This window comes from Dendrobates tinctorius, unplaced genomic scaffold (assembly GCF_039654945.1).
Source record: "Dendrobates tinctorius isolate UK_male_01 unplaced genomic scaffold, ASM3965494v1 ptg000028l, whole genome shotgun sequence".
NCBI classification, from domain to species: domain Eukaryota; kingdom Metazoa; phylum Chordata; class Amphibia; order Anura; family Dendrobatidae; genus Dendrobates; species Dendrobates tinctorius.
The window spans coordinates 85,387,128-85,411,038 of record NW_027361696.1 but is presented as its reverse complement, the minus strand read 5'-3'; the positions used below and the strand labels follow the sequence as shown (position 1 = coordinate 85,411,038).

Genomic DNA, 23,911 nt, shown 5'->3' with positions numbered 1-23,911 from the left:
TATAACATCTGGCCCCATTACCCCCGGTGCATAACAATTGGCCCATGTGACAGAATTGCTGGTGATAAAGAACTCACTGATACCAGCGCGGTCCTGTAATAGGAGCCACTGGTGTAAGAAGTCCATTGATGACATTTCTTTCTCCTAAATCTTCCCCCATCACCTGTGAGTGATATTATTGAAAATTGGAAGGAACCGCAGACATAACGTGGAGACAAAGAAGTTTGCACAATATAAACTGCTCACAAAAAGTTAGGAATAATTGGCTTTTGGGTGAAATTTATGGAAAACGTCAAAAGTTTACAATACAGGGAAATTCTATGAAAGTCGAGCATTTATGCAGAAGCGTGTGTAAGGAAGTGAAATGTGATGTTTTCTTGTTTTCTTCCTCAGAGTTGTCCTTCCTATGTTACTATGTATATATTGCTGTATTATAATGTTTCTGATTATTGACTGCGGTACTGCTACATAGAAATATGTATTAATCGCCAGTCTTAAATGGTATTGCCACATGTATGTGTTACCATTGTGTATTGTATAATACTATGTGTCTGTTGTCTATGTATAGTTAGGGTAAGCTAGTACATCCTTCTTGGGACCTTAGAGGAGGGCACTCTTAGTACATAGTTTCCCCCACCCTTGGTCTAATGACCACAATATATCAAAGCATATAAACAATATATTACAATATGTAGGCTATAAGATATCCATATTTTCATTAGCACCACACCCCCATAGACCGGGTAGACATAATTATGTTGCGGGCCACCAGATGTGTTCATAGAGGGTTAATTGTAGGAGGAGCTGTTGGGAATCATAGAATTGTAGAGTTGGAAGGGACCTCCTGGGAGTTAAGGTTAGTGCTGAATAGCAGTTTAGTCAAACGGGGCCAGGACGCCCAAGTGTCCACATGGGCTATAGGCCCAGACAGCTCGGCAGCCACATAATGTTAAGTCGTTATAGCCCAGGTTACCAACGGCCACTGCATGTCTTAGCAGTGGGCCAGAACAGGAAAGGAAAGATGTGGCATCTCATCACCTGGACCAGTGCTTTTAGGGCAGAAGTTGGCTGGACTGAGGAGATAAAGGGAGTTGGAGCTTCGACGAGATCTGTACAGACGGGCTTCACCAGGGACCACCAAACGTAGTGACTGATGAATTCGTGTCTGGGGCGAAACAGGCTGAAGGAAATGTCATTATAGCGAGGTCAGGCCAGGAAGGAACTGGGAAGCAGTCTAAGAAGGTCCAGTCCAGGCGTTTACTGCACAGAAGTGACAACGAGCAAGGGAAAGATGAGGAAGAAAGCAAATGTTATGATGTGCCAACTGTGGATGTAAAATGCAAAATCCTAAGTAAAGAAAGTGTTAAAGTTGTCTCAGACTGTGTCTCCATTGATGGGGGTCGCCTAGAAGAGGGACCGCTATGGCTTGGGAAGTGCCCAGGTGAAGCTGAATCTGCAGATGCATGTATGCCGAGGAGAAGAGTATTGTTTCATGTAGGGGAAGGACTGGACACAGCTTCTACAGTAATACAGGTCACGACTACAGTCCTGTCCCTCCCTTACACATGCAATGGTGATTTCCTCATCTAAAACAATTTATTGAAACTAAAGCCAATAACAGTGGGGGGTATACCCCAACAAAACTGTCAGTGTTTCAATAACTTGTCATGTGGCATTGAGCATCAATTACAGCTGAACGACGAGGTCTCCTGCTGCTCACAAGTGGAGTTATTGTCTGCTGAGACACGGCCCTCAGGTCATTGAGGTTTTGGGGTACAGAGTTACGAACCTCTACATGGGCACTCAGCTGATCCCATAAGATTTCTATATGATTCAGCTCCGGAGAAAGTGCAGGCCGCTCCGTTTGGGGTCCCCCAGTCTCCAGCAGCCGTTCCTTAAAGATATGATCTCGATGAGCTGGAGCATTGTTGTCCATGAAGATGAAATTAGGCCTGTGTTGTTCATGGAGAGGCACAGTGACTGGACTAATCATGATATTCCAGTAGTCGGGGCTTGTCACAAGTGTAGGGCAGTTCTGTATTAACTAGACACACTTGCCCACACTGTATCACTACTACCACCAAAGGCGGCTAATGCATAGTGCTCTCCTTGACGTCTCCAGCATTGTTGGCCACCATCATTTCTGCTCAGCGTGAAGAGACTTTCATCAGTCAACAGCACTGAGGCCCACAGTTTAGAATGGTCTGACGTGACATATGGGTGCCTCTCACCTCCCTTACATGTGCCTGGAGTTGTGTGGCATTCATCATCCGATTCCAAAGGGCATTGTTCACAATAAAACTCCTTGTTAGAGAACAGCAAGTTGTGCAGAAAGTACTGAAACACTGAGCAGTTGGACATGTGCATTCAAGATTTTAGAGAAGGTCACATTAAGTTCACCTTAAAATGTTAGTGTGCATTTTAGGTTTATCCTGAAATTTTGCCCAAAAGTCAAATATCCCTAATTTTTGTGAGTAGTGTATACATATTTACATATACCTATTCCACATAAAGTTAGATCAATCGAAAAGCCACTAGAATGTATCATAGCCATACTAGACAGAATGTGTAATTTGCATCCATCCCCTATAATATACCGTACTTATTATAAAACATAAATATTAGAAATGTCCAATTAAAAAATAATACCTGAAAGTGCTTTCTCATAATGCTTGCCCATCGTCACAAAGTTCTTAAGACTTGGGTTGAATTGGTCTAATATAACCTGTGAAAAAAGGAGAAGATATCACTCAGCCATATAAATCCATAATGTCATGGTTATCAAAAATGTTCCAATTAGAAGGCAAAAGTCTGGATAGTTTCTGAGATTTCCGATTTCTCGTGGTTGGTATTTTGGAGTTGTTAGCAACAACCTATACTGTGTTCTTGTTTATTTTTTTTAGGGACATGTTGTAGTTTTGATTAACATAATTCATGTAACCATATAAAGTACTGAAAAATGGGAAGTTGGATGAAAAGGTAAAAAAAAACAAAAATTCCGTAATTGTTTTTTTAGGTTTCTTTTCATAATGCTCATTGTATGGCAAAACTGATCTGGCAATACGATTCTTGAGAACAGTATGATCACAGCAATACCAAACATATATTTTTAGTGGTTTAATATATTTTATTTCATTAGTTAAATTAATTCAGAATTTTAAACAATTGGTTTTTTTTTCACCATTTACCGTAGTTTAGTTTTCCAGCAATGGAGCTTTGTGAATACTTATTTTTTGCTTGGTGAGCTGTCGTCTTTATTGATACCATTTTGGGGTACAGATGACATTTTTATTCCTTTTTTTGTATTTTTTTTAAGATGCAAGCCAGTGCATGAGCTAGTGATTCATAGCAGCATCTGAATGGTTGACAGCAGCGATCAGAGCTGGCTCCGGTTGTTGCTGCTGCAACCTTTTGCCATGTGTGGCGTAGACTCAGCTTCTTAACCTGCTTCACAAACCCAGACCCCAAAATTTACTACCCCTTAAATATAGTGAGGAGAATTGATCATTCCCTCTATTTCAGCTTTTCTTGCTTAAAAAAGTGGTTATATTTTTTACATTTTGCAACTTTTCGCTCTTTTGCTGTTACCCCTCAAAAAGTGAGTCGAGTTTAACAAAAGGAGGTTTGACCAACGGACATGCTACAAATTACTATCTGCGCCTTAAATCTGCAGAAATCTATATGTAGCTTCTTGCACGAATGGAGAGAACAAAAGATGCACCAAATTTATTTACAAGCATACCAAGGTCAGACCAAGTACAGAAGGCCAAGCCTTGTGGGTGGATAGACACAGTGATCTAATGTCTGATAAAAGTGTGTAAAGCCTCAGAAGTGTGTAATGCCCCCCCCACACACATTTGGATTCTCTTTGACCATACCCAGCTTGGCTGATAGTCTAATGTGTATGGGGGCTCCCTGACAGATGATATTGGGTAAATACGGGTCCACCATGTCCGATTTTGGACTGTTGATATTGGTATTACAATTGTGTATGGGATCAAGTTCCCACAATTTTTAGGTAAATGGAATCCATGGTTAATCTGACCACACCAAACAGTTACTAGGCCTTGAATTGATTAGAGGCTCCAAGTTTCAGCAACCACACAATTATTTCGGTTCTCTTTCGACATTTGTATCAATTAACCGTTCTTTTCTTATCATCTCATATTTCATGATAGTTCATTGTATTTCTGTCTTGGTTGTGGATAATAACCACTGAATACATGTTATGTTGGATAATGCTATGTAATGATTCACAAATGCTTTGTGATTAGGTGTCCAGTGGGTTATTATGAAAAAACCCAATGCAAACATCGAAAAATAGTCAGAGGGCTCCTACATCATTTGTTTCCTCAGTCTTGTGGCTATTAAACCTTGAGACAAGTAAACTATCCATAATTCTTTTGTGATTCACTCCACAGCTGCATCACAAGAATCATTACCTGTTGCAGAATTTTCTGAGGACACTTCTGACACAAGGGTTAAACCTCTTAAAGTAAGGGAGATCCTGATACTAGCTGACACACAATTAATGGCTATGTTATGCAGTCTGTCTGATTAGGTCCAGATTACAGTTCCTCTAGTTGCAGACAAAAGTGTGGAATGATCTAACCGATTTGCACATCAGATACGTCTAAATCTAGAAAGTGGACAAGAGCAATAAAGAAGCTTCAGGGTTTAAAGAACACAGCGTATTACAATGCCAAGGAAGTCAGTAAGATTTCTGAAATCTCATACATATGCTGCTTATTTTTTTTCTTGCAGATTTGAACCTTCAAATCATTTTGTCAAATCTCCAGAGTGTCAATTTTTTCACCAGTTTTCCAGCATTTTCACCCACTCAAAAAAAGGAGGAAAAACACATCAAAAACATATGCAAGAAAACGCATAAAATATGCATATTTTTGCAGCATTTGAGGCTCTTCTTTCTACCAAGACTCATACTCAACGTGTGCACATACCCTAATGTGTCCCCCATTCTGTTTTTATAATTCTAGTGATGACCCAAACATATCTAGCCAACAGTGATCCTCCCCTGGAGCCGGTTTTTCCTTAGGCCAGCCATACACATTGGATGGCTGTTGGCCGGTGATGCTTCGGCTGATTTTTGGCCAACAGCCATCTCAGAAGACTCTCCCATACACAGGAGCGCTCACTCAATCCGAAATCAGACATGCCTGATCGTCATCTCTCCTGACCCCATACACGTTAGACCATCGGCCGAACCTGTCGATACCAATAGGTTCAGCCAACATTAGTCTAATGTGTATGGGCGTCTTTAGGATACTAGAATGAGAACAATGGTTTGATGACAATGTTACAATAACTTTTGTTTTGATGGAAGAAGAGAAACCAGTTTCATATTGCGTTCAGGCCTGTGTCTATGGGATTGGTACTGGACATTCCTCTTTCTGTTGGCGTCACAATTTTAACAAATGGAAGAGGAGATCATCAACCACACTTCTTTATAGAAATGATGGCTGTCTGGGTTTCCTGGTATCAAAACTTGGTGGTCACTGCAATGGAAAAGGTTGGAGACATTATAGCAGAAGTTGTACTAAATGGGTTTCCCACTATATCGATATTAACAACCTACTCTTAGTAAAGGAGATAAATATCAAATCAGTTGGAGCTGATAGCTGATACTCCGCCAATTAGCTGTTGTGACCTCAGACAGCTGCAAATAGTGTACAGAACAGAACACCAAGGCTCCATACACTGATTAGCGACCACATAATAGCAGTGGTACCAGGCAGGAGCCAATAAACAGTGTGATGAAGAAGTGCGGGTTTATGTATAATGTATACATGCGATCAGTGCTGGAGGTTATAACTGATGATAGGAGGGGCTGCCAAAAATACCGAAAAATGGAGACTTTGAACAAATGATATTAAGAAGCTGCATAATAATTGTGAAGATTTATTCACATGATAGCGGAAAGCTCTTTTTTTATTGTACAGGAGTCTCTCTTTATCTTGCTGGACAATGGAAAGGAAATGCTGGACAATGCAGAATAATCAAACTGAATGCGCAGTTAATTACAGCCTCGTTTTCTTTTTTTCTAAACACTTTTTAAAATCTCTTTAATCAAAAAATGTATATTGAAACACATGTACAAAGTTTTTTTATTGATGTTACATGCGGCACGTCTAAGAGGTTCTTGCGGAATTTGTAGCGAATGACAGCAGGCTTTATTTTTTTTTTTTTTTACAAGGAGACATGGATACTTGATGGTTACAGGCTGACATAATGGAACAGTATGCTTGATAGTTGCAAAATAGTCTTAAATGCACTGAACTTGAACCATATCAAACAGGTTTTCTGGCTAAACCAAGTTATTACTTATCCAAAAGGATAACTTATTGATCTTCGAAGGTTCGACAGCTTGGACGTGGACCTGCACCAATAGGCAGAAAAAGGAACGTTTATCACTGTAAGAATTAAGCAGTAGTAGCAACCGGCGCTACATATATTCCTTATGGGGCTGAGGAGAACTGTAATCGGCTTGGAAGCCCCATAAAGAATTAATGGTGCAGTGGTTGGACTTGCACATAGCCAAGTGGGTCGCCCTCCCAGGGCGGTGGGGTACTCGGTACCGGGCCGGTGTCAGCGGGATGTGTCACAGCAGCGGTGACCCGGTCTGTGGCCCTGGGCCCCCAATTAATAGGGGAAGTTTGAATGGTGGAATATAGTTAATGGAATAGTTTGTGACGCCACCTGTGGTGTTCGGCAAGTGAGATGTTAAGCCGACGCTGCATGCAGATCCACTGGGACTGATGGTATGGTGCAGCAAAGATGTGAAAGCTCCCCACAGGTGAAGCTGTAGTCCCAGGGCAGTTTAGATGTGGTTGGCACGGGGATGTAGCAGTGCCGGAAGGGTAGGAAGCAGACAAAGACACAGCAGGGTGCAATTTCTGTACCTTTACTTGATAAATGCAGTACAGGGTCCTGATTACAGATGGTACTGGAACAGGCTAGCCTGGAAGCAGCTCAAGGATTCTCTCTCAGCAGATGGGCTGTGCAGTCTCCTTCTTAGCACTTATTTGAGTGAAGTACTCCTAGTACTGTGTTACATTGAAGTTCCTCCAAATTCTCTTCTACTCTCATTCCTCGTATGGCAGACAGCTGTAGCCGCTATTCCTCTCTTGGCTCACTCCGTGCTGTTGTGCCTCTGAGTCTTAGATGGGGTAGGGCATTTACAGCCTCCTACTCCTCTGGTGTCTGTTGCAGGACCTTTAGTATCCATACAACCGTGGAGACCACCAGGCTCCAGTTCATGCGCTCTCGCTGTGAGGGAGCTCTCTTTCCTAAGCTCAACCTCCAGCTTCTCTCCACACGTCTGCACACGTGGACCTCCTCACACTAACTGACCACTCCCTTCTCCTGGCCCTCAGAGAGCACTCCTCCCTTCAATTCCGGTTCAGAGTCCCCCCTGCTGGCCTGGAGTGGAACTGTGTTGCATGTATAGGTCAACTGCGAGAGAGACCCTTCACTGCTTCCAATCCTGGCATTACCCTCCCTGGAGGAAGGCAAAGCCACTGTGGCGGCCATACTCCTGGGGGCGCCACACAAGCACTCCATTATAATAGGGATAAAAGTGCCCCATCTGCGGATTGGTGCAGGTCCCAGTTGGACTCCCTGTGGACAGGTCAATATTTGTTTGTACCAGAGAACCCCTTTTAACTTTGCATTTCTCTTCTTAATCAGTTCCTTACCAGAGGCACAGACCATGCAATACTCTACCGGTCCACAGAAAGTCAGGCTGTACCAAGTGTAGGTGCTGATTTTGTTCCTATTATTTAGTTCTACTGTTAGTTATTGGGGAAGCTACACACTACCCTTAGCATGGCCACCTGGAAGTACTTGTAAGGTTGCACTGGCCACTTTTTATGGTCATTCCCAGAACCCCTAGGTTGTCCTCTTGACCACAACATAAGTAGCTAGCTGCTGTGGAATTACTCCAAACGACTTAAAGTAGCAAGCTGGCAAGCATGACTCCCAATCTCATATCAGCAGGTAATCACACAGTCAACGCTCTTACCAGTAAGGGGCATTGCTCTCCAGTACCTACTTCTATCCCCTAGTACTTATCCTGAGGTTGTCAGTCAGTCTACCAACTTGCAGGAAATGGTCAAACTCGAGCCACCCTAATGTGTCACTAACACTTTTCTGAGGACTGAAGTCTTCACTGTTCTTACATGGTCTATTTCAGAGTTGAAGATCTCCTGCAGCCATCAATACCAAGGATACTTTCCTCAACCAGCTCACTGACCGCCTGTAACAACACTTGGGTTATACTGCATGACTGTGACACTTCTTTAACTGTGGGTCTATCTCAGAATTTTGACGACCCATGCCCAGCTATTACACCTACCATGTACACAGCTTCTAATCCATTGCTTGCTCGTCAGGGGACGGGCAAGCCCAGCCCTACTTGCTATCACTGGCTACAGTGGGTTTCACAGTTTCTCCACGTACCACCTGTCTAGTGACAAGCAGTGCCATTAAATAAGCTCCTGCAGACCCTTACTACCAACACCCACACCTTCTACTGCAAGCTAACACCCATGGAAATTACTATCCCTGCTACCGATCTACTCTAAACTGGCCATTAATCGGGCAAAACCTAAGACAGAAACAAAAAGAACATACACCCTGCTGTAAGTAAGTAAAAAGCAATGATGCATTTACATAATATTGGCTTCTTGTTAAACACCAATTTTTATTTAAACAAAACTGTAAAAACCATCCCAACAGCGACAAGGTGCACCCCATTGAGACAGTCCTAACCTCTACTATTAAAATGGAAACTGTCACTGTTTTGGCGGCTATAAGACACGGCCACTGCCTTTTTAGGGCTTATCTACAGCTTTCTATAATGCTGTAGGGATAAGCCAGACCTGAAAGATCTACTCTACATTATAGAATGCTGTAGATAAGCCCTGAAATCCAGTGGCCGCATCTTATAGCGGCCAAAACGGGTGACAGGTTCCCTTTAAGACCTTACCATATGCACTCTAGCTTAGCAGGGTGTATGTTCACTTTGTTTCTACTTTAGGTTTTACTTAAAGGGCTTGTCCGGGATTTTAACACTTTTGGCCTATTTTTAGAATAGGTCATCAAAGTCTGATGGGTGGAAGTGCGACAGCCGGCACCGCCACTGATCAACTGTTCTCGGTCTTGGCGATGGCTGGAAGTGCTCAGTTGTGGAGCTGCACAGCTCGTTGACTCTATAGTGGCTGCGGTACTGCGAATCTGCCACATATTAAAATCAATAGGTGGGGGATGTGCAGCCCCCGGCCGCAGCCACTATTCCATTAGTGAAGCTGTCCCAGATAACCCTTTTAAAGGATTTTTTCTGGTTTAAAAAAACTCCTTTTCCCCTGCTGCAGTTTATTAAAAAAATAAATAAAAATGTGCTTTACTCACCCTCAACTGGTCCAGAAATGAGAATCCGCTACTGCTCCTAGTGTTTGTTATTGTCTACAGTGCTGCCGTAACTTTGACAGAACTGCAGCTGATCAGTGAGGTCAATGGTTCTGAGCAGCTCATGTCGTCAATTCAGACAGTTATTGGCTTCAGCACTGACAATGTAACGCTAGCGCTGCAGACAATAATGGCCACAGGAGCAGTGGAGGAGACTCAGTGATGGACCTGGGGAGGGTGAGAAAAGTAAAGTTTTTTTTAACAAACTGTAGCTGGCTGATGGGGGAGACAAGGTTTACCTTATCCTTACAAACACTTTCATGCCCTTTAGTTTACAGCTGTAGATTCAGATTTTGGATTTTCTTTCTAATAAGGAGCAGTATAAATGTGGGCACCAGGGGGACTGAATTTAACGTTTCCAAAAAAAGCTAAAATAAAAAGTGAATATGTTCGATATTCCAGGGAAGGATGAAGGTCATGTGACTGGCTGAAGAATAAGTCCTGGCAACTAATATGACACGTCTGCATTTTGAATTTCCTTCTGATTTCCCTTAAATAACCAAGGAAGCCAACTCTGTATTATCTGGATCTCTGCTGAGCCGGTTCCAGGTGATTTATGCCTTCGAGGGTCAATATTTTATAACTAAGCTATTACAGCAACCTGATGTGAAGTGCATTCATCGCAAACACCTGGAGAGAAGTCTCCCAATACTGGGAAAAGACAATGCACTATAGAATGTTTATGATATATACACTTTCCAAGCACTTTAATCAACTTCCTTAAAAGGGGAGTTATCATGTTATTAAATTGCTTTAGTAGTTACACAGCATGACCAGAGTTTTTTTTGGTTTTGCGTTTTCGTTTTTCGCTCCCGCTATTTCCAGAGCCATAACTTTTTTTATTTTTTCGTCAATATGGCCATGTGAGGACTTATTTTTTGGGGGATGAGTTGTAATTTTCAATGATACCATTGGTTTTACCATGTCGTGTAACAGAAAATGGAAAAAAAATTCCAAATGTGGTGAAATTTCAAAAAATGTGCAATCCCACACTTGTTTTTTGTTTGGATTTTTTGTTAGGTTCACTAAATGCTAAAACTGACCTGCCATTATGTTTCTCCAGGTCGTTACAAGTTCATAGACACCAAATATGTCTAGGTTATTTTTTATCTATGTGGTTAAAAAAAAATTCCAAAATTTGCTTAAAAAAAATTGCGCCATTTTCCGAGATCCGTAGCGTCTCCATTTTTCATGATCTCAGGTTGGGTGAGACCTTATTTTTTGCAAGCCGAGCTGACATTTTTAATGATACCACTTTTGTGCAGATACAATCTTTTGATCGCCCATTATTGTCGCGGTGACCAAAAAAACGTAATTCTGGCGTTGATTTTTTTCTCACTACGCCATTTAGCGATCAGGTTAATCCTTTTTTTGATAGATCAGGCAATTCTGAAGACGGCGGTGCCCAATATGTGTAGGTTTTGATTTTTTTTTTATTGTTTTATTTTGATTGGGATGAAAGAGGGGTGATTTGAACTTATGTTTTTTTAATTTTTTTTATATTTTTAAACACATTTTATTTTACTTTTGGCATGCTTCAATAGCCTCCATAGGAGACTAGAAGCATCCACTACTCAATCGGCTCTGCTACATAGAGGTGATGCCCAGATCACCTCTATGTAGCTGAATTACAGCATCGCTATGAGCGCCGACCACAGGGTGGTGCTCATGGCAATCAGTCATCAACAATCATAGAGGTCTCCAGGAGACCTCTGGTTGTGATGGCAACGCATCGCTGATCCCCGATCACATGACGGGGTCAGTGATGCGCGTATTTCAGGCCCGGCGGCCAGAAGCGCTTGTTAAGTGCCGCTGTCAGCGTTTGACAGCGGAATTTATCTAGTTAATAGGCAGATCTACAAAACGACGCAGCAACAATACAGTGATCCGTATAACGACCACGGCGATCATTGGGACTTTGTCACACAGCAGCTATTCTGACGACTCAGACCTGGATAGGCGTGCTTCAGTGTTGCCTTTTCCACGCCCCTCTGCTCAGATTGGTGGCTCTACTGCGCTATCACTACGCGGTTTGCTCAGCGTCCCTGTCTGAGTCGCTAGTACGCTATTTATTCGTGGATCCACAGTCACTGACACGGGGACACGCAATTATTATAACTGTACATGTTAAATGTTATGATTGCATATAATTGATAGCTGACCTATAAAAGAAAATGCTACAAAGATCCTAATTTGAGACCCAACTTTGAGACGCGATAGTTTAAGGGTGCAGATGAATTAGGGAGTACGCTAATTTGGTCAGCCAGGTATTGCTTGACCATCTTTAAAAACTTTTCCCTCCATGTCAAAAATACCTGGTCATCAGGGCCTGGACGCTGAGAGTGTGTCATGAAATTGGTCCAGTCCTTTGATAGTGTACCCTTGCCTCTGCTGTAAGTGGTGTGTATCTCCCTCACCTCTCCTCCATATAGGGTGAAAGGCCACAATCAAGAAATGTAAAGAGCTCCTCGAAATGTCCTAGTGTGGGATCACTGGTCTCCTGGGACTCAACATGGCAGGGGGAAGGAAGATCAGTGTGAGGATTAAGTGATCCTTAAGTGATCCAGACTCTTGACTGGTGAGAGAATGGACCATGTCGAAGACTGGGTAGTGTTGGCAAGCATGCTGGAAGCACTATCTGCTAAGCAACAGACAACCTGTTTGCACTGGTGTGGTTTCAGAAGTGGTGTTGCGTGCCTCCTTGCAAAGTGGGACAGGAAGATATGTGTAGGTGATGGGTGTGTTTGCTTGAGCCCCAGCAACAGGCGCAGTCGCACCTGACCCACATCCTCGTTATCTAGTTTTTAATAATTTTTTATAAAAAAAACCTTCTTTACTAATTTTACTTTTTTTTTTTTTTTTGTTCCACCTAAGAAACTTGAACCAAGAAGTCACATACTGCCAAAATGGAGGCCTGACAAGGCACAAACTGACTCTGTCTACCCCATTAATGTCAATAGCCTGTAAGGTAGCGCTCATCATTCAGGTTGGGGATACTCGCTTTGCAGCCAAATAACCAGATCCGGCACAGGTTTTCCATAAAACATCAACAGTCCATGTGGTTTATTCAGGCATCATAAACCAAAGCAATAGAAAGTTCATATCAAATAGCATAGCGTCCATGACAGAGCTCCACTCTGTTAACCCTGTAGTCACACAGGTTATGCAATGTCCAATACGCAGACTTTCTAGCCTCACAGTTATCTCACCCTGTCAGGGTTACCTCATGATTAGAGTTGAGCGAAACGGGTCGAAAAAATTCAAAAGTCGACAACTTTCGCCAAAGTCGGGTTTCATGAAAGGAAACCCGACCTTAGCGTGAGGTCGGCCACGAGGTCAGCGACTTTAGCGCCAAAGTCGCATTTCAAAAGATGCTTTAGCGCCCTTTTTCAGCCAATCAGGAAGAACGGACACTGTGGGCAACGTGATGACATAGGCAGCGGTCACCACCATCTTGGAGAAGGGCATGCAAGTGATTGGCTTGCTTTGTGTGGCATCACAGGGGGTATAAAAGGGCGGGGACGCCGACCGCCATGTTACTCATGCTGATCTCAGAATAGGGAGAGCTGCTGCAGCTGCTGGTTCTGTAGGGAGAGGGTTAGGAAGGCAAAAAGAAAAAAAAAAACTGCTTCTGCTACTAGCGCTTTTCACTGTAGTTACTGTGCAGTGAAAGGTGAAGATTTTTGCTTTTGTGCAGCAGCGCTGGTGGTGATTAGCCTGCCTTTTAAGGCTAGCTGCATTGCTGTGTGCACACTGGTGTTCAAACTGCTTTTTTAAAAGCAATCCAAATTGTATTGTTTTGTCCTGGTGAGGTAGTGAGCGTTCATTTTTTCACACACCGTACAGCGGTGTACGCTCCTCACACAGTACCGTGTAACTGCTGTTATCACGGCCAAATTGAAGCCATCTACGGGTGTGACTCTGTAAGGAAAAGTCGAGGAGTTTGTCCGTTCTTACAGACCTACACCTTATAGCTTTGTCCGTTTTTCAAACAGTTTAGTATATTTGCTGTTTGATTACATTAAAAACTAGAGAAAGACAGCATGTGTCAGTCCGTATACAAAAACACGGAGCTTGACAATTTTACATACACCGTATAGCGGTGTACGTGCACGCTCCTCTCTCAGTACCGTGTAACGGCTGTGATCATGGCCAAATTGAAGCTAGGTGGGTAACTCTGTAAGGAAAAGCCGAGGAGTTTGTCCGTTCTTACAGACCTACACTCTAGGGAGATTCCAATTCTGCCCAATTCTATATGCACCTTGTAGTTTGTCATACACTAGGCAATTTCTGCCTGTCACATTGCGGTGTAATATAAACAGGGCCTGACAGAATCCAACTGTGTCCTGAAGTCTAGAGAGATTCAAATTCTCCCCACTCCTATATACACCTTATACCTTGTTTTACAGTACCATATAGTTGGTGGTTTTTTGGGTACATTTTCCCCAAAAATGAGGAAGTGTGGTGGAAGAGTCTGTGGAAGTGGGCGGGGGTTGGCAGTAGGTAATGATGGTGTTGTTGGTGTTGGTGGTGGATCTGCTGGTAGTGGCAAAAGCAAAATAGCACCTAATGCAGGAGGTGTTGAGCCTGCGTCATCGTCTGGCTCCACAAGGCCTCGAAGGCTCCCTTTTCTGGGAGTAGGTAGACCCCTTTTAAAGCGGGAGCTTCAAGAACAAGTTTTTGCTGACTCAGCCTCCAGCTCTATCGCCTCTTCTGAAGTTTTAAAAAATAAAAGCACTGAGTCGTCATTGGAAGCTCATGGTCATGAACCACACCTTTCCTTGTGTCCTTCACCCCAAAGAAAATTGAAGGATGCGGCATGCCACACTACAGATTACTCCATGGAGCTGTTTTCACATGCCATGCCTGAGTTATCAAGTCAAATCGTGAATTACCCAGGCCAAGATGAATCTGACATGGAGTGCACTAATGCACAGCCACTGATAGATGATTCTGCTGGTACATTCACTCAGAGCACTACATTGTCCTCGCAGTGTACTGAGGCAGAATCTGACCCTGATGAAACTCAGGTGCCCCTTCCCGCATACTATACCACCATACACGGTGACACAGAGGAAGGTGCACATGACATTGAAGAGGAGGTGATGGATGACCCAGTTGTTGACCCAGATTTGCATCCATTGGGGGAAGAGGGTGCCGCTGCCAATAGCTCAGAAGAGGAGGAGGAGCATCCACAGCGGGCATCGACATCACAACAGCTGTTATCTGGCAGGCCCGGAGCAGTCCAAAAACAGGTTACAAAAACCAAAAGAGTTGCAGGACAGCTTGGCCAGACGGTCAAAATAGCACAGCGTGCAAGGCCTCAAAATGTCTTCCATAGTAGGAAGAGTGCAGTGTGGCACTTTTTTGAACAAAATCCTAATGATCAGGCAAAGGTTATATGTAAGAAGTGCGCAAAGACCTTTAGCAGAGGGAAAAATCTGAGAAATTTGAATACCAGTTGCATGCTAAGACATTTAACCACCGTGCACTTGCAAGCATGGACGGACTACCAAAACTCACGTACCACATGTGCAACTGCTCCCAAAGAAGGTAGCCAGCAACACTACATTGTTTCCACCACTGTAAGCCCACCGGTTAGCACACCACCAGCAGCAAATGTTGAGTTGTCATCGCAAGGGCAAATCAGTCAGGGAATCACACTGTTATTGCAATGAAAGACTGAATCTAGGCCATCAGAAAGAACACCAACTCCATCACCATCATCAACCCTCTCTCAGTCCGCCATGTCCACCGCTAGTTCGACCATATGCAGCTCTCAAGTCCAGCTCAACCTACCAGAGACTATGAGTAGGACAAGAAAGCACTCATCCTCTCATCTGCATACACTGGGTTTGAACGCCCACATTGCCAAACTAATCTCGTTAGAGATGATGCCTTATCGGTTAGTTGAAAGCGCAGTTTTCCGCGAACCCATGGCCTACGCAGTACCACGCTATGACCTACCCAGTCGCCACTTCTTTTCTGGCAAAGCCATCCCAGCCCTCCACCTTCATGTGAAAGACCGCATTGTACATGCACTCAAGCAATCAGTGAGTGGAAAGGTGCACCTCACAACTGATGCATGGTCCAGTAGACATGGCCAGGGCCGTTACGTGTCCATCACTGCACACTGGGTTAATGTGGTGGATGCAGGGTCCACAGGGGACAGCGGTGGTGGGACAGTGCTGCCTAGCCCACGGTATAGTAAACAGTTGGCTGTAGGCGTTCGACCCTCCTCCTCCTCCAGAAGCGAAAGCTCGTCCACAGAACGCAGTCGCACGAGCACTCCATCCACAGCTGCCAGTGTTGCAGACGAGGTGTCCCCCTATCGATCAGCTAGTGGAAAGCATCAGCAGGCTGTGTTGAAGATGATGTGTTTGGGCGACAGACACACCGCGGAGGTACTGGCCGACTACTTTCAGCGACAAACTGAGTCATGGCTGGGCAGTCTACATCTTGAAGCAGGCAAGGTAGTTAGTGATAACGGCCGGAATTTTGTGGCAGCCATAGCCCTTTCAAAACTCAGACACATACCTTGCTTGGCTCACACCTTGAACCTGGTGGTGCAGTGCTTCCTCAATAATTATCCAGAGTTAACAGGCCTGCTGCAGAAGGTCCGAAGACTGTGCTCGCACATCCGTCGGTCGCTGGTACACTCCAGTCGTATGCAGAAGCTGCAGCGATTGCTCCACCTTCCCAAGCACCGCCTAATTATCGACGTTGCAACAAGGTGGAACTCCACCCTGCTCATGGTTGAGCGGCTGTGCGAACAGAGGCAGGCCATAATGCATTTGTGGGAGGATACACAGGCAGGCACTTTGAGGGCAGACATGGAGTTGACAGGTATGCAGTGGTCGAAGCTGAAAGACCTCTGTAAAGTCCTTCAGTGTTTTGAGGAATGCACACGGCTGGTAAGCGCAGACAACGCCATCATAAGCATGAGCATTCCACTTATGCGTCTGCTCATGGAAAACTTTGACGCACCTTAAGGAGCAGGCGTCTGCAGCCGAGGATGATGAGGAAGAGGAGGAGGGAGGCCTTGATGACAGTCAGCCATTGTCTGCTCAGGGAACTCTCCTGGACGAGGTGGAGGAAGAAGAGGAAGAGGAGGAGGAGGATGATGATGGGGATGATTATTTAGGGGAGGAGGATGCTTCTCGTGGGGCAAGAGAAAATGTTGGTATGGCAAGGTCTGGTACAGGGTTTGTGCGTGACTGGAGGGATGTGGATTTGCCAGAAAGTGCTCCTCCACCCAGCACCTGCAGTGCATCATTGACACCGGGAACATTCGCCCACATGTCAGATTATGCCTTGCAGATCCTAAAAAGGGACCCCCGCATTGCCAAAATGATGAACGATGACGACTACTGGTTGGCCAGCATCCTGGATCCACGCTATAAAGGCAAATTCCAAAATATCATGCCACAGGAGAACCTTGACCTAATATTGGCTAACAAACAAGCAACTCTGGTAAACTGGTTGGTTGAGGCATTCCCAGCACACAGCAGCGGTGATGGCTCTCACACGAGCCGTAGGGGCCGGGGGCAGCTTGGAAGAGGTGTTGGTGGTGCACACATCAGAAGTGGCGTTGGAGACAGGGGTTTCATGACCATGTTGTGGACTGATTTTTCAAGACCCGCTCACACGACTGGTAATACTGCATCGATTGAAAGTGACAGGAGACAGCACTCAACTATGGTCAAAAACTACTTCTCGTCCCATATCAATGTTCTCCCTCACAGGTCATTCCCATTTGACTATTGGGCCGCTAAACTGGACACCTGGCCTGAATTGGCACAATATGCCTTACAGGAGCTCGCTTGCCCAGCTGCGAGTGTGCTATCGGAAAGAGTCTTCAGTGCTGCTGGATCAATCCTGACAGAAAAAAGGACCCGTCTCTCAACCCAAAATGTGGATGATCTAACCTTCATTAAAATGAACCATGCATGGTTTCCAAGGATTTTGTCACACCTTACCCTGATGACACATAGGGTGACAGAAAAATGGCTTTCTTTGGTCCTCCTCTTCCTGGGATTTGACCAATTTCGCCTTTAGCAGCAGGTGAATGTCCCACATCAACATATGCCATTTTGTAAACCTCCCTAACTGGGCTACCTCCTCCCCCCATGGCCGGGGTCACCACCTAGCGCACGCAACCGTGCAAGTGCCGTTGCCCTGGACAGGTTGGTGGGCCAACTCTTGGGTGCGGGCACTGGCACAGGGTCCCTCATAGTGCAATCAAGTGTCTCTGACGGTGGGGGTGCACACCCGCCGTCAGACACACCACCGTACTATGAGGGGCCCTGTGCCAGTGCCGTCGCCAACGAGTGAGCCCCCCCTGTTTGCTCAGGATCACAGCACTTGCAAAGTTGAAATACTTACCTCTCCCTGCTCCACTGCCATGACGTCTTCCGCGTTTCCTGACAGTGATATTCTGATCAGAGAGCGCAATGACATCACGTCTGTACGCCCAGACTAGTACAGGGATTCACTAGCGAGGAGACTTATTTGAGGAGACTTATTTAATTGTTTTCAATGTTGGGACAGCAATTTTTGGGGAGCACTATACTCTGGAGAATGATATATGGGGCCCACCATACACTGGAGCATTCCAAAGGTGGACATCAGACACTGGAGCAGCATTTACAGGGCCCATTATACACTAGAGCATTAGAAATCGGGCCCCTTATATATGGAGCATTATTTGGGCCCATAAGACAGTGCAGCTTCATCCATGGGGACCAACATATACTGCAGCATTATGTGTAGCTCATCATATACTGTTTCAAACATTATATGGGACCAATGATTATGTATGGAGAAATATATGGGCCTCATTACTCTGTATAGCGCACTATGCGGTGGCCATAATACTGTATGGAGTAATATACTGTCCGTTTTTGGAGCTATTAAAAATGGATATCAGTCATGAGATGTAAAAAGTGAAGTATTTTTCATTGTACTATGCCGCTATTTCTCTGCAGTATCGGAGCATCATGAGTTGGGGTATGTGTTAAAGGGGCGTTCTTTGGCCCAGGGCACATGAAAACCTGGAGCCAGCCCTACCCCCCCACAAATTTAGCCAAATAACCCCCATTTTTCAGTGCGTAACTAGTATTATGAAGTAAATTAAGGTAGAAAAGCTTCAGTAATCACAATTGATGTTTTTGGCATTCAAAAGGGCACTGTAGGTGTGTTTCCTGTCCTCCACTCCCTGCCGACTTTGCTTCCCCATTGACTTGCATTGGGTTTCGTGTTTCAGTCAGCCTTCGACTTTTCACGATAATCGGCCGATTTCGTTCGACCTGACTTGTGCGAAAGTCGGGTTTCGTGAAACCCGACTCGACCCGAAAAAGGCAAAGTCGCTCATCTCTACTCATGATTGTTTCACCACACTGCAGACGTCCATTCCCTCCCCTGGGAACTCTCAGACACGTGCAGCCATTTCACAGACAGGCACTTCAGGAAGGCAGACATCTTCCAGCGAGACCTTCCAAATGGACCAACCGGGTCCAAGCATTCACTCATGTGACCTACCCTGGCCACCTTATATGGCCCATAGCCACGCCCACCAGATCACATGGCTATGACCTTATCACAGGTCCTACAAGCACACTCACAGTCTTTACTATAGGCTTTTTTAAACACATCCCTGGGTTGATTTGTAGGTAGCTGGTCCTGCCTGTCTCACCAGCTACCTGGAAAGCGCTCCCTGACACAGTGTAACGAAAGCTCAGCAGTACCTCTGCTGATCAACACACATATTCAAGCTTCCATCCCAAGGCTACCTACCTTGGGATACATAACGATCATTCAGCATCCTGCCACTCATCCTCTCTCCTGGGACACCCACACAGCGCCCCCTAGCGGACACAGTGGTCACTACACCACAAGCCGCATCAGGGGTTGATCTCGAATCAAGGGAGACGGAAACCCTGCTGGTGCTGCTGATGTGTGGCATAAACACAATATGAACACAGACTAACAAAAAGGATTGAACACGTACACAAAAATGGAACAACTGTAATAATACTATTCATATTTCTCGTGTGTTTTATCCATATTCTCTTATGTAAGTGTGATTGAGAGTCAGTGTTAAGACTACAATAAATGTTCTGTGTTGCTCTAAATGGAAGCATGCAGGATAAAATTGGGACCCTATAATGTACTGTATTTATTTGGCTGTGTGAAACCTGCCTTAAGGCCTTATGGTAACTAACACAATATGTCTCTGTACGCAGCAAATTTAGGGCATCTATGCAGCTCTTTATTTCCAGCACTCAACTGATCATTAAAAGATGGCACATAGAGTCCCATACGGCTCTGTAGTAGGTAATTTACTGTCGTTTAGAGCTATATAGCATCCGGTGTGCCACCATACAGATTGTCTGCCTTCTTCATTACTTTATACTTATGTTTCTTTCCTCTATACTTTTTCCTTTTTTAGTCTATACTCCTGATTTTGCGGAGATATGAAGCTTCTATCAACTGCACTCCAACTGGATGGTGTGAATGCAGCATCTGTTAGAGGTATAATCAGGAGAATATTTTACTGCATGCCCTTGTATGCAATAGCACCTTAGACTTGAGAAAAAGTTATAACATATCGTCATGAATCTCCTTTACTTTCCATTGGATGAAGGATGAGCCAATAAATACACCTAAAGGGGTAATCCAGAACTATATTAGTTTTTTGTCTCATAGTAAAAAAAATAACAGGCTAACTACCTGCCTGTTCTATCCGGTGTCAGCTCAAAACGGAACTGACTGCTCCTACCAGCGGTACAGCTACCCCACGGTTGCTCTGTTAACTGCTGATTGACATCCGGCTCCCCGCAGTTAGGCAGCGGGGAGCCAGCTGTAAATCATACTGACATCGTCAGCTACGCCTTCTCAGCAGAGCAGAGCGGAAGAAAAGCTGCTGCTTTGTCAACGTGAGGTCAGCAGAAGCCGCAGAAACGCCGGCAGGAGCTGTCTGTGACCACTTCGTGCCAGTGTGGCGCCCCTGAGGCTCAGTCGCCACAGAGGTACTGCACCTTCCTCTCTCCTAAGGTGTGGTACCCCACCAACCAGGTAAGTTGGAGGCTCCTGACCACGCTCCAACACTTGCACCCCACACAATAGAGTAGTTCAGCACAACCACATTGTGGCTCCTTGCTTAGAGAGTAGCAGAGCACCTTTGGTGGTTCCCTGCTTGGAACACTAAACATGCTGGGAGGCGGGTGGAGTTTAGGGTACTTATATATGAGCGGGATGGTTTTGGATGACAGGTCAGTCTGACAGGAGGTCAGGGAGGAAGGAAGCCACTCGGAGGGAGTGGGGATCACTGGAAGAAGGGATGGAGGAAGGAGTGCTGCCGCTGCCTCAGTGACCTGAGCCAGCTGGCACGGGAAAGGAGAGGAAAGAAGGAGAAAGACGTAGAACTGAAATCTGAACTTCCATAGAAGGGAAAGACAAGTACGGAACGTAGGAGTAAAGGGAACACAGAGGACGTGGGTTAGAGGAAGAACCCTGCCTAGAAGTTATGAGCGCAAGGCCGGGGCCCGGTCCCCCAGGTTGTATGGACGCTAATGGTTCTGCAGCAGACACCGGTGGAGTAGTAGGCTGTAAATGCACTACTCCCATCTAAGACTTGAGGGCACAACAGCAACCCGGATAGAGAGCCGGGACTTAGGAATAGAGAGTCCCCGAAGCAGGCTACAGCTGTCTGCCGTGCAAGTAGAGTTCTTGGGAACATCTGTCAGGAGGAACTCCAGCGTACCACGGTACTGGAGATCTTCACATTTAAAGGCGCTATAGAGGAGACGTTCAGGAAAGGCACATAAGTTGGCGGAGTGGGAAGGGAGCTTTCCATCTTGCCTGGAGGTTGACCGAGTCCCTGTCCCGGAGGACACGGCACAGAAGCGGGCACTACAGACTGTGAGTAAAGCTTTGGAACTACATGCCCTGGTGTCCTCCATTCCTTCCTGCGTCCGTCTGCCTGACACTGCTACATCCCCTGCGCCAGACACTACACCACCTAAGTGTCCCCACATCTACACTGCCCTGGGACAACAGCCCTGCCTGTGGAGGGCTATACCATCATTGCTGCACCACACCATCTGTCCCGGAGGATCTGTCTGCAGCGTCGGCTTAACACCTCCCTTGCCGAACACCACAGGTGGCGTCACGAACTATTCACCATTAACTTATCTCCCTATTGCTTGGGCGCCCAGGGCCACAGTCCGGGTCACCGCTGTTGTGACACATCCACTGACACCGGCCCGGTACCGAGTACCCCACAGCCCTGGGAGGGCGACCCACCAGCAAAGATCTCCGCTGGGCAGAACAGACAGGTAGGTAGCAACTAACTGCTTGTTAGTTCTTAGGCCCATGGTAAAAAAAATTATATAGTCCTGGATGAACCTTTTAATGGAAAATGGACACTGAAAACACAATGTGGAAGAAGACTGAATGAGAAAAGCTCAAACTATTGACTTCTAACAAAGTTGTCATCTCCGCGGTATCAACTGTTCTTCTATATTTTCAACTGAAAACAATAAATGAGTTTACGGAATGTGAAGTTCCACAGATCTTCTATCAGTGTAATTTTTCTAAAACAGCAGAGCAGCAGTTCCATTTTATTAATATAACATGTATTCTGCAGACTGTGCCTAAGAGCAACTAAAAAAAATTGGAACTACTAGTCGCTGTAGCTCTTCCAAATCACACCTGCATCTAAAAGATGTGCTGTAATAATATCAGACACATACTGTGCCTAACGTCTTATGCATCCAAGGCTCAGAAACATGTGAAACAGATTAGTAGAAGGTACAGCAGAGATGTAAGGTATGCTCATACGTGGCTTTTATGCAGCGCTATTTTTCTGCACCAAAAAAAAGTGTGTACAAAACCAGAGTGCACAACATACGTGTTTTTTTTACGTGTGTTTTTGTAGTATTTTTGCTTACATTTTTCACGTATTCATTTGAATGGTTGAAAAGTGCTGCGAAAGTGCTGATAGAATTGACATGTTGCACCTTGGCAAAAATGGCTGAAAATGCAAGCGGAAAAAAACCTACAGCATTCCGGATCACACGGGGGTTTTATGTGTGAGCCAGACGTCGCTTTATAATGTAATCTTATAGCGCGTGAGAGTGAGGTGGGGTCCGGCAACTTGGAATTTTGTTCAGGTGTTTGGGAAGAGAAGGGCGCTGGAGCGCCGCTGGAAACCGGGAACAGTGACGATGGATGATTATTTTATTACACTTATATATCATGACACCATACATATTTAGACAGGTTTAGAAAATGAAATAATTGTTGGGAGTTCTTCTTTAAAGGCCTTGTTTGGTTAAAAGAGATTGTCACCTATTCACAGGATCAGTGATAAGTTGTTGCTAGGTGGGCTTCCGACCTCTGGGACCCGCACTGATCGACACAACGGGGAACGAAGCAGCGGTGTGAATGGCAATGAACTGAGCAGTGGTCGACCAATGTGGCTGCCAAGAGCTGCGTTCGGCTTTTTCCCACAGCCCCGTATAGAATGAATGCAGTGGCGTTGGGATATTTGACCTGCCTCTCCATTTTGAAACCAGGAATAAAGTTCCCCACTGGGGATATAAGTTCACATTCTGCCAATTGGTGGGGATCCCAGAGGTCGGACGCCCACCGGTCAATATCACCTATTCTCTGGGACACTGCGTCTCTAACAAAGTGTCTCTGTAGCGTTGCTACCCCATGTATAATAACACTGTAATATATACTGTATACTAAGGGTCACACAAGATGTATTGGAGCATCCACACCGTATGCGTTGGGGAATCACTGACCATGCGCCTGTGCCGCCAAGGTCTGACTATGAACTTTACATTAGCATTCTTGTTGATCTGCAGTAATTAGACACACAAGCCCCAGAATTCCCTATAGAGACTCCCTGGACTTTAGGGATTTACAATCCATCCAGCAAAACAGCCAACAACGTTATGATCAGCCCTGAAAAGCCGAGCCGTAAATCCTCACGGCAGGGACGAGGTTTCCATAGCTGCAGCTTCACATTATTTCCCTGAACTTCATAACAGCCCGAGGGGTCTCAAACAACTTCAAACTTGCAAGGATGTTCTGAGCTGACATTATTTGTTCCGTGGTCTTTGTAGTCTTGAACCAGCTGGCATGAACTAGACCTTCCTCGTGTGCATTCTCGACAGATCAAGCTTTCTGCCTTCAAATCCTTCACGACACCTCTCCAAACAAAAACAGCTTCTTCCTGTAAATCCATGGCTACATTTGGTAAATTACACCACATTTATCCAGGATACACAATCTGGGTATTTTGTAGAAGTTTTATCCAAAGACCGAGGACACTTCCAAAATACATTACAGCAGGGCTCAGATATATCAAAATTGGCTCCTACTGAATTCACACAAAATTATTGTAAGATTT

The 23,911-nt window shown here is 45.0% G+C and overlaps 1 protein-coding gene across 2 annotated transcripts in view; it reads right to left on the bottom strand.

The window, feature by feature from the left end:
* LOC141085614 (BAR/IMD domain-containing adapter protein 2-like) overlaps positions 1 to 23,911 on the bottom strand; it is a 145,303-nt gene that overhangs the window by 87,001 nt on the left and 34,391 nt on the right. For both annotated transcript variants that reach the window (XM_073571140.1, XM_073571141.1), the window contains exon 3: positions 2,650 to 2,725. In XM_073571140.1, the coding sequence (XP_073427241.1) occupies positions 2,650 to 2,725 (76 nt within the window). The remainder of the gene's footprint in view (positions 1 to 2,649; positions 2,726 to 23,911) is intronic.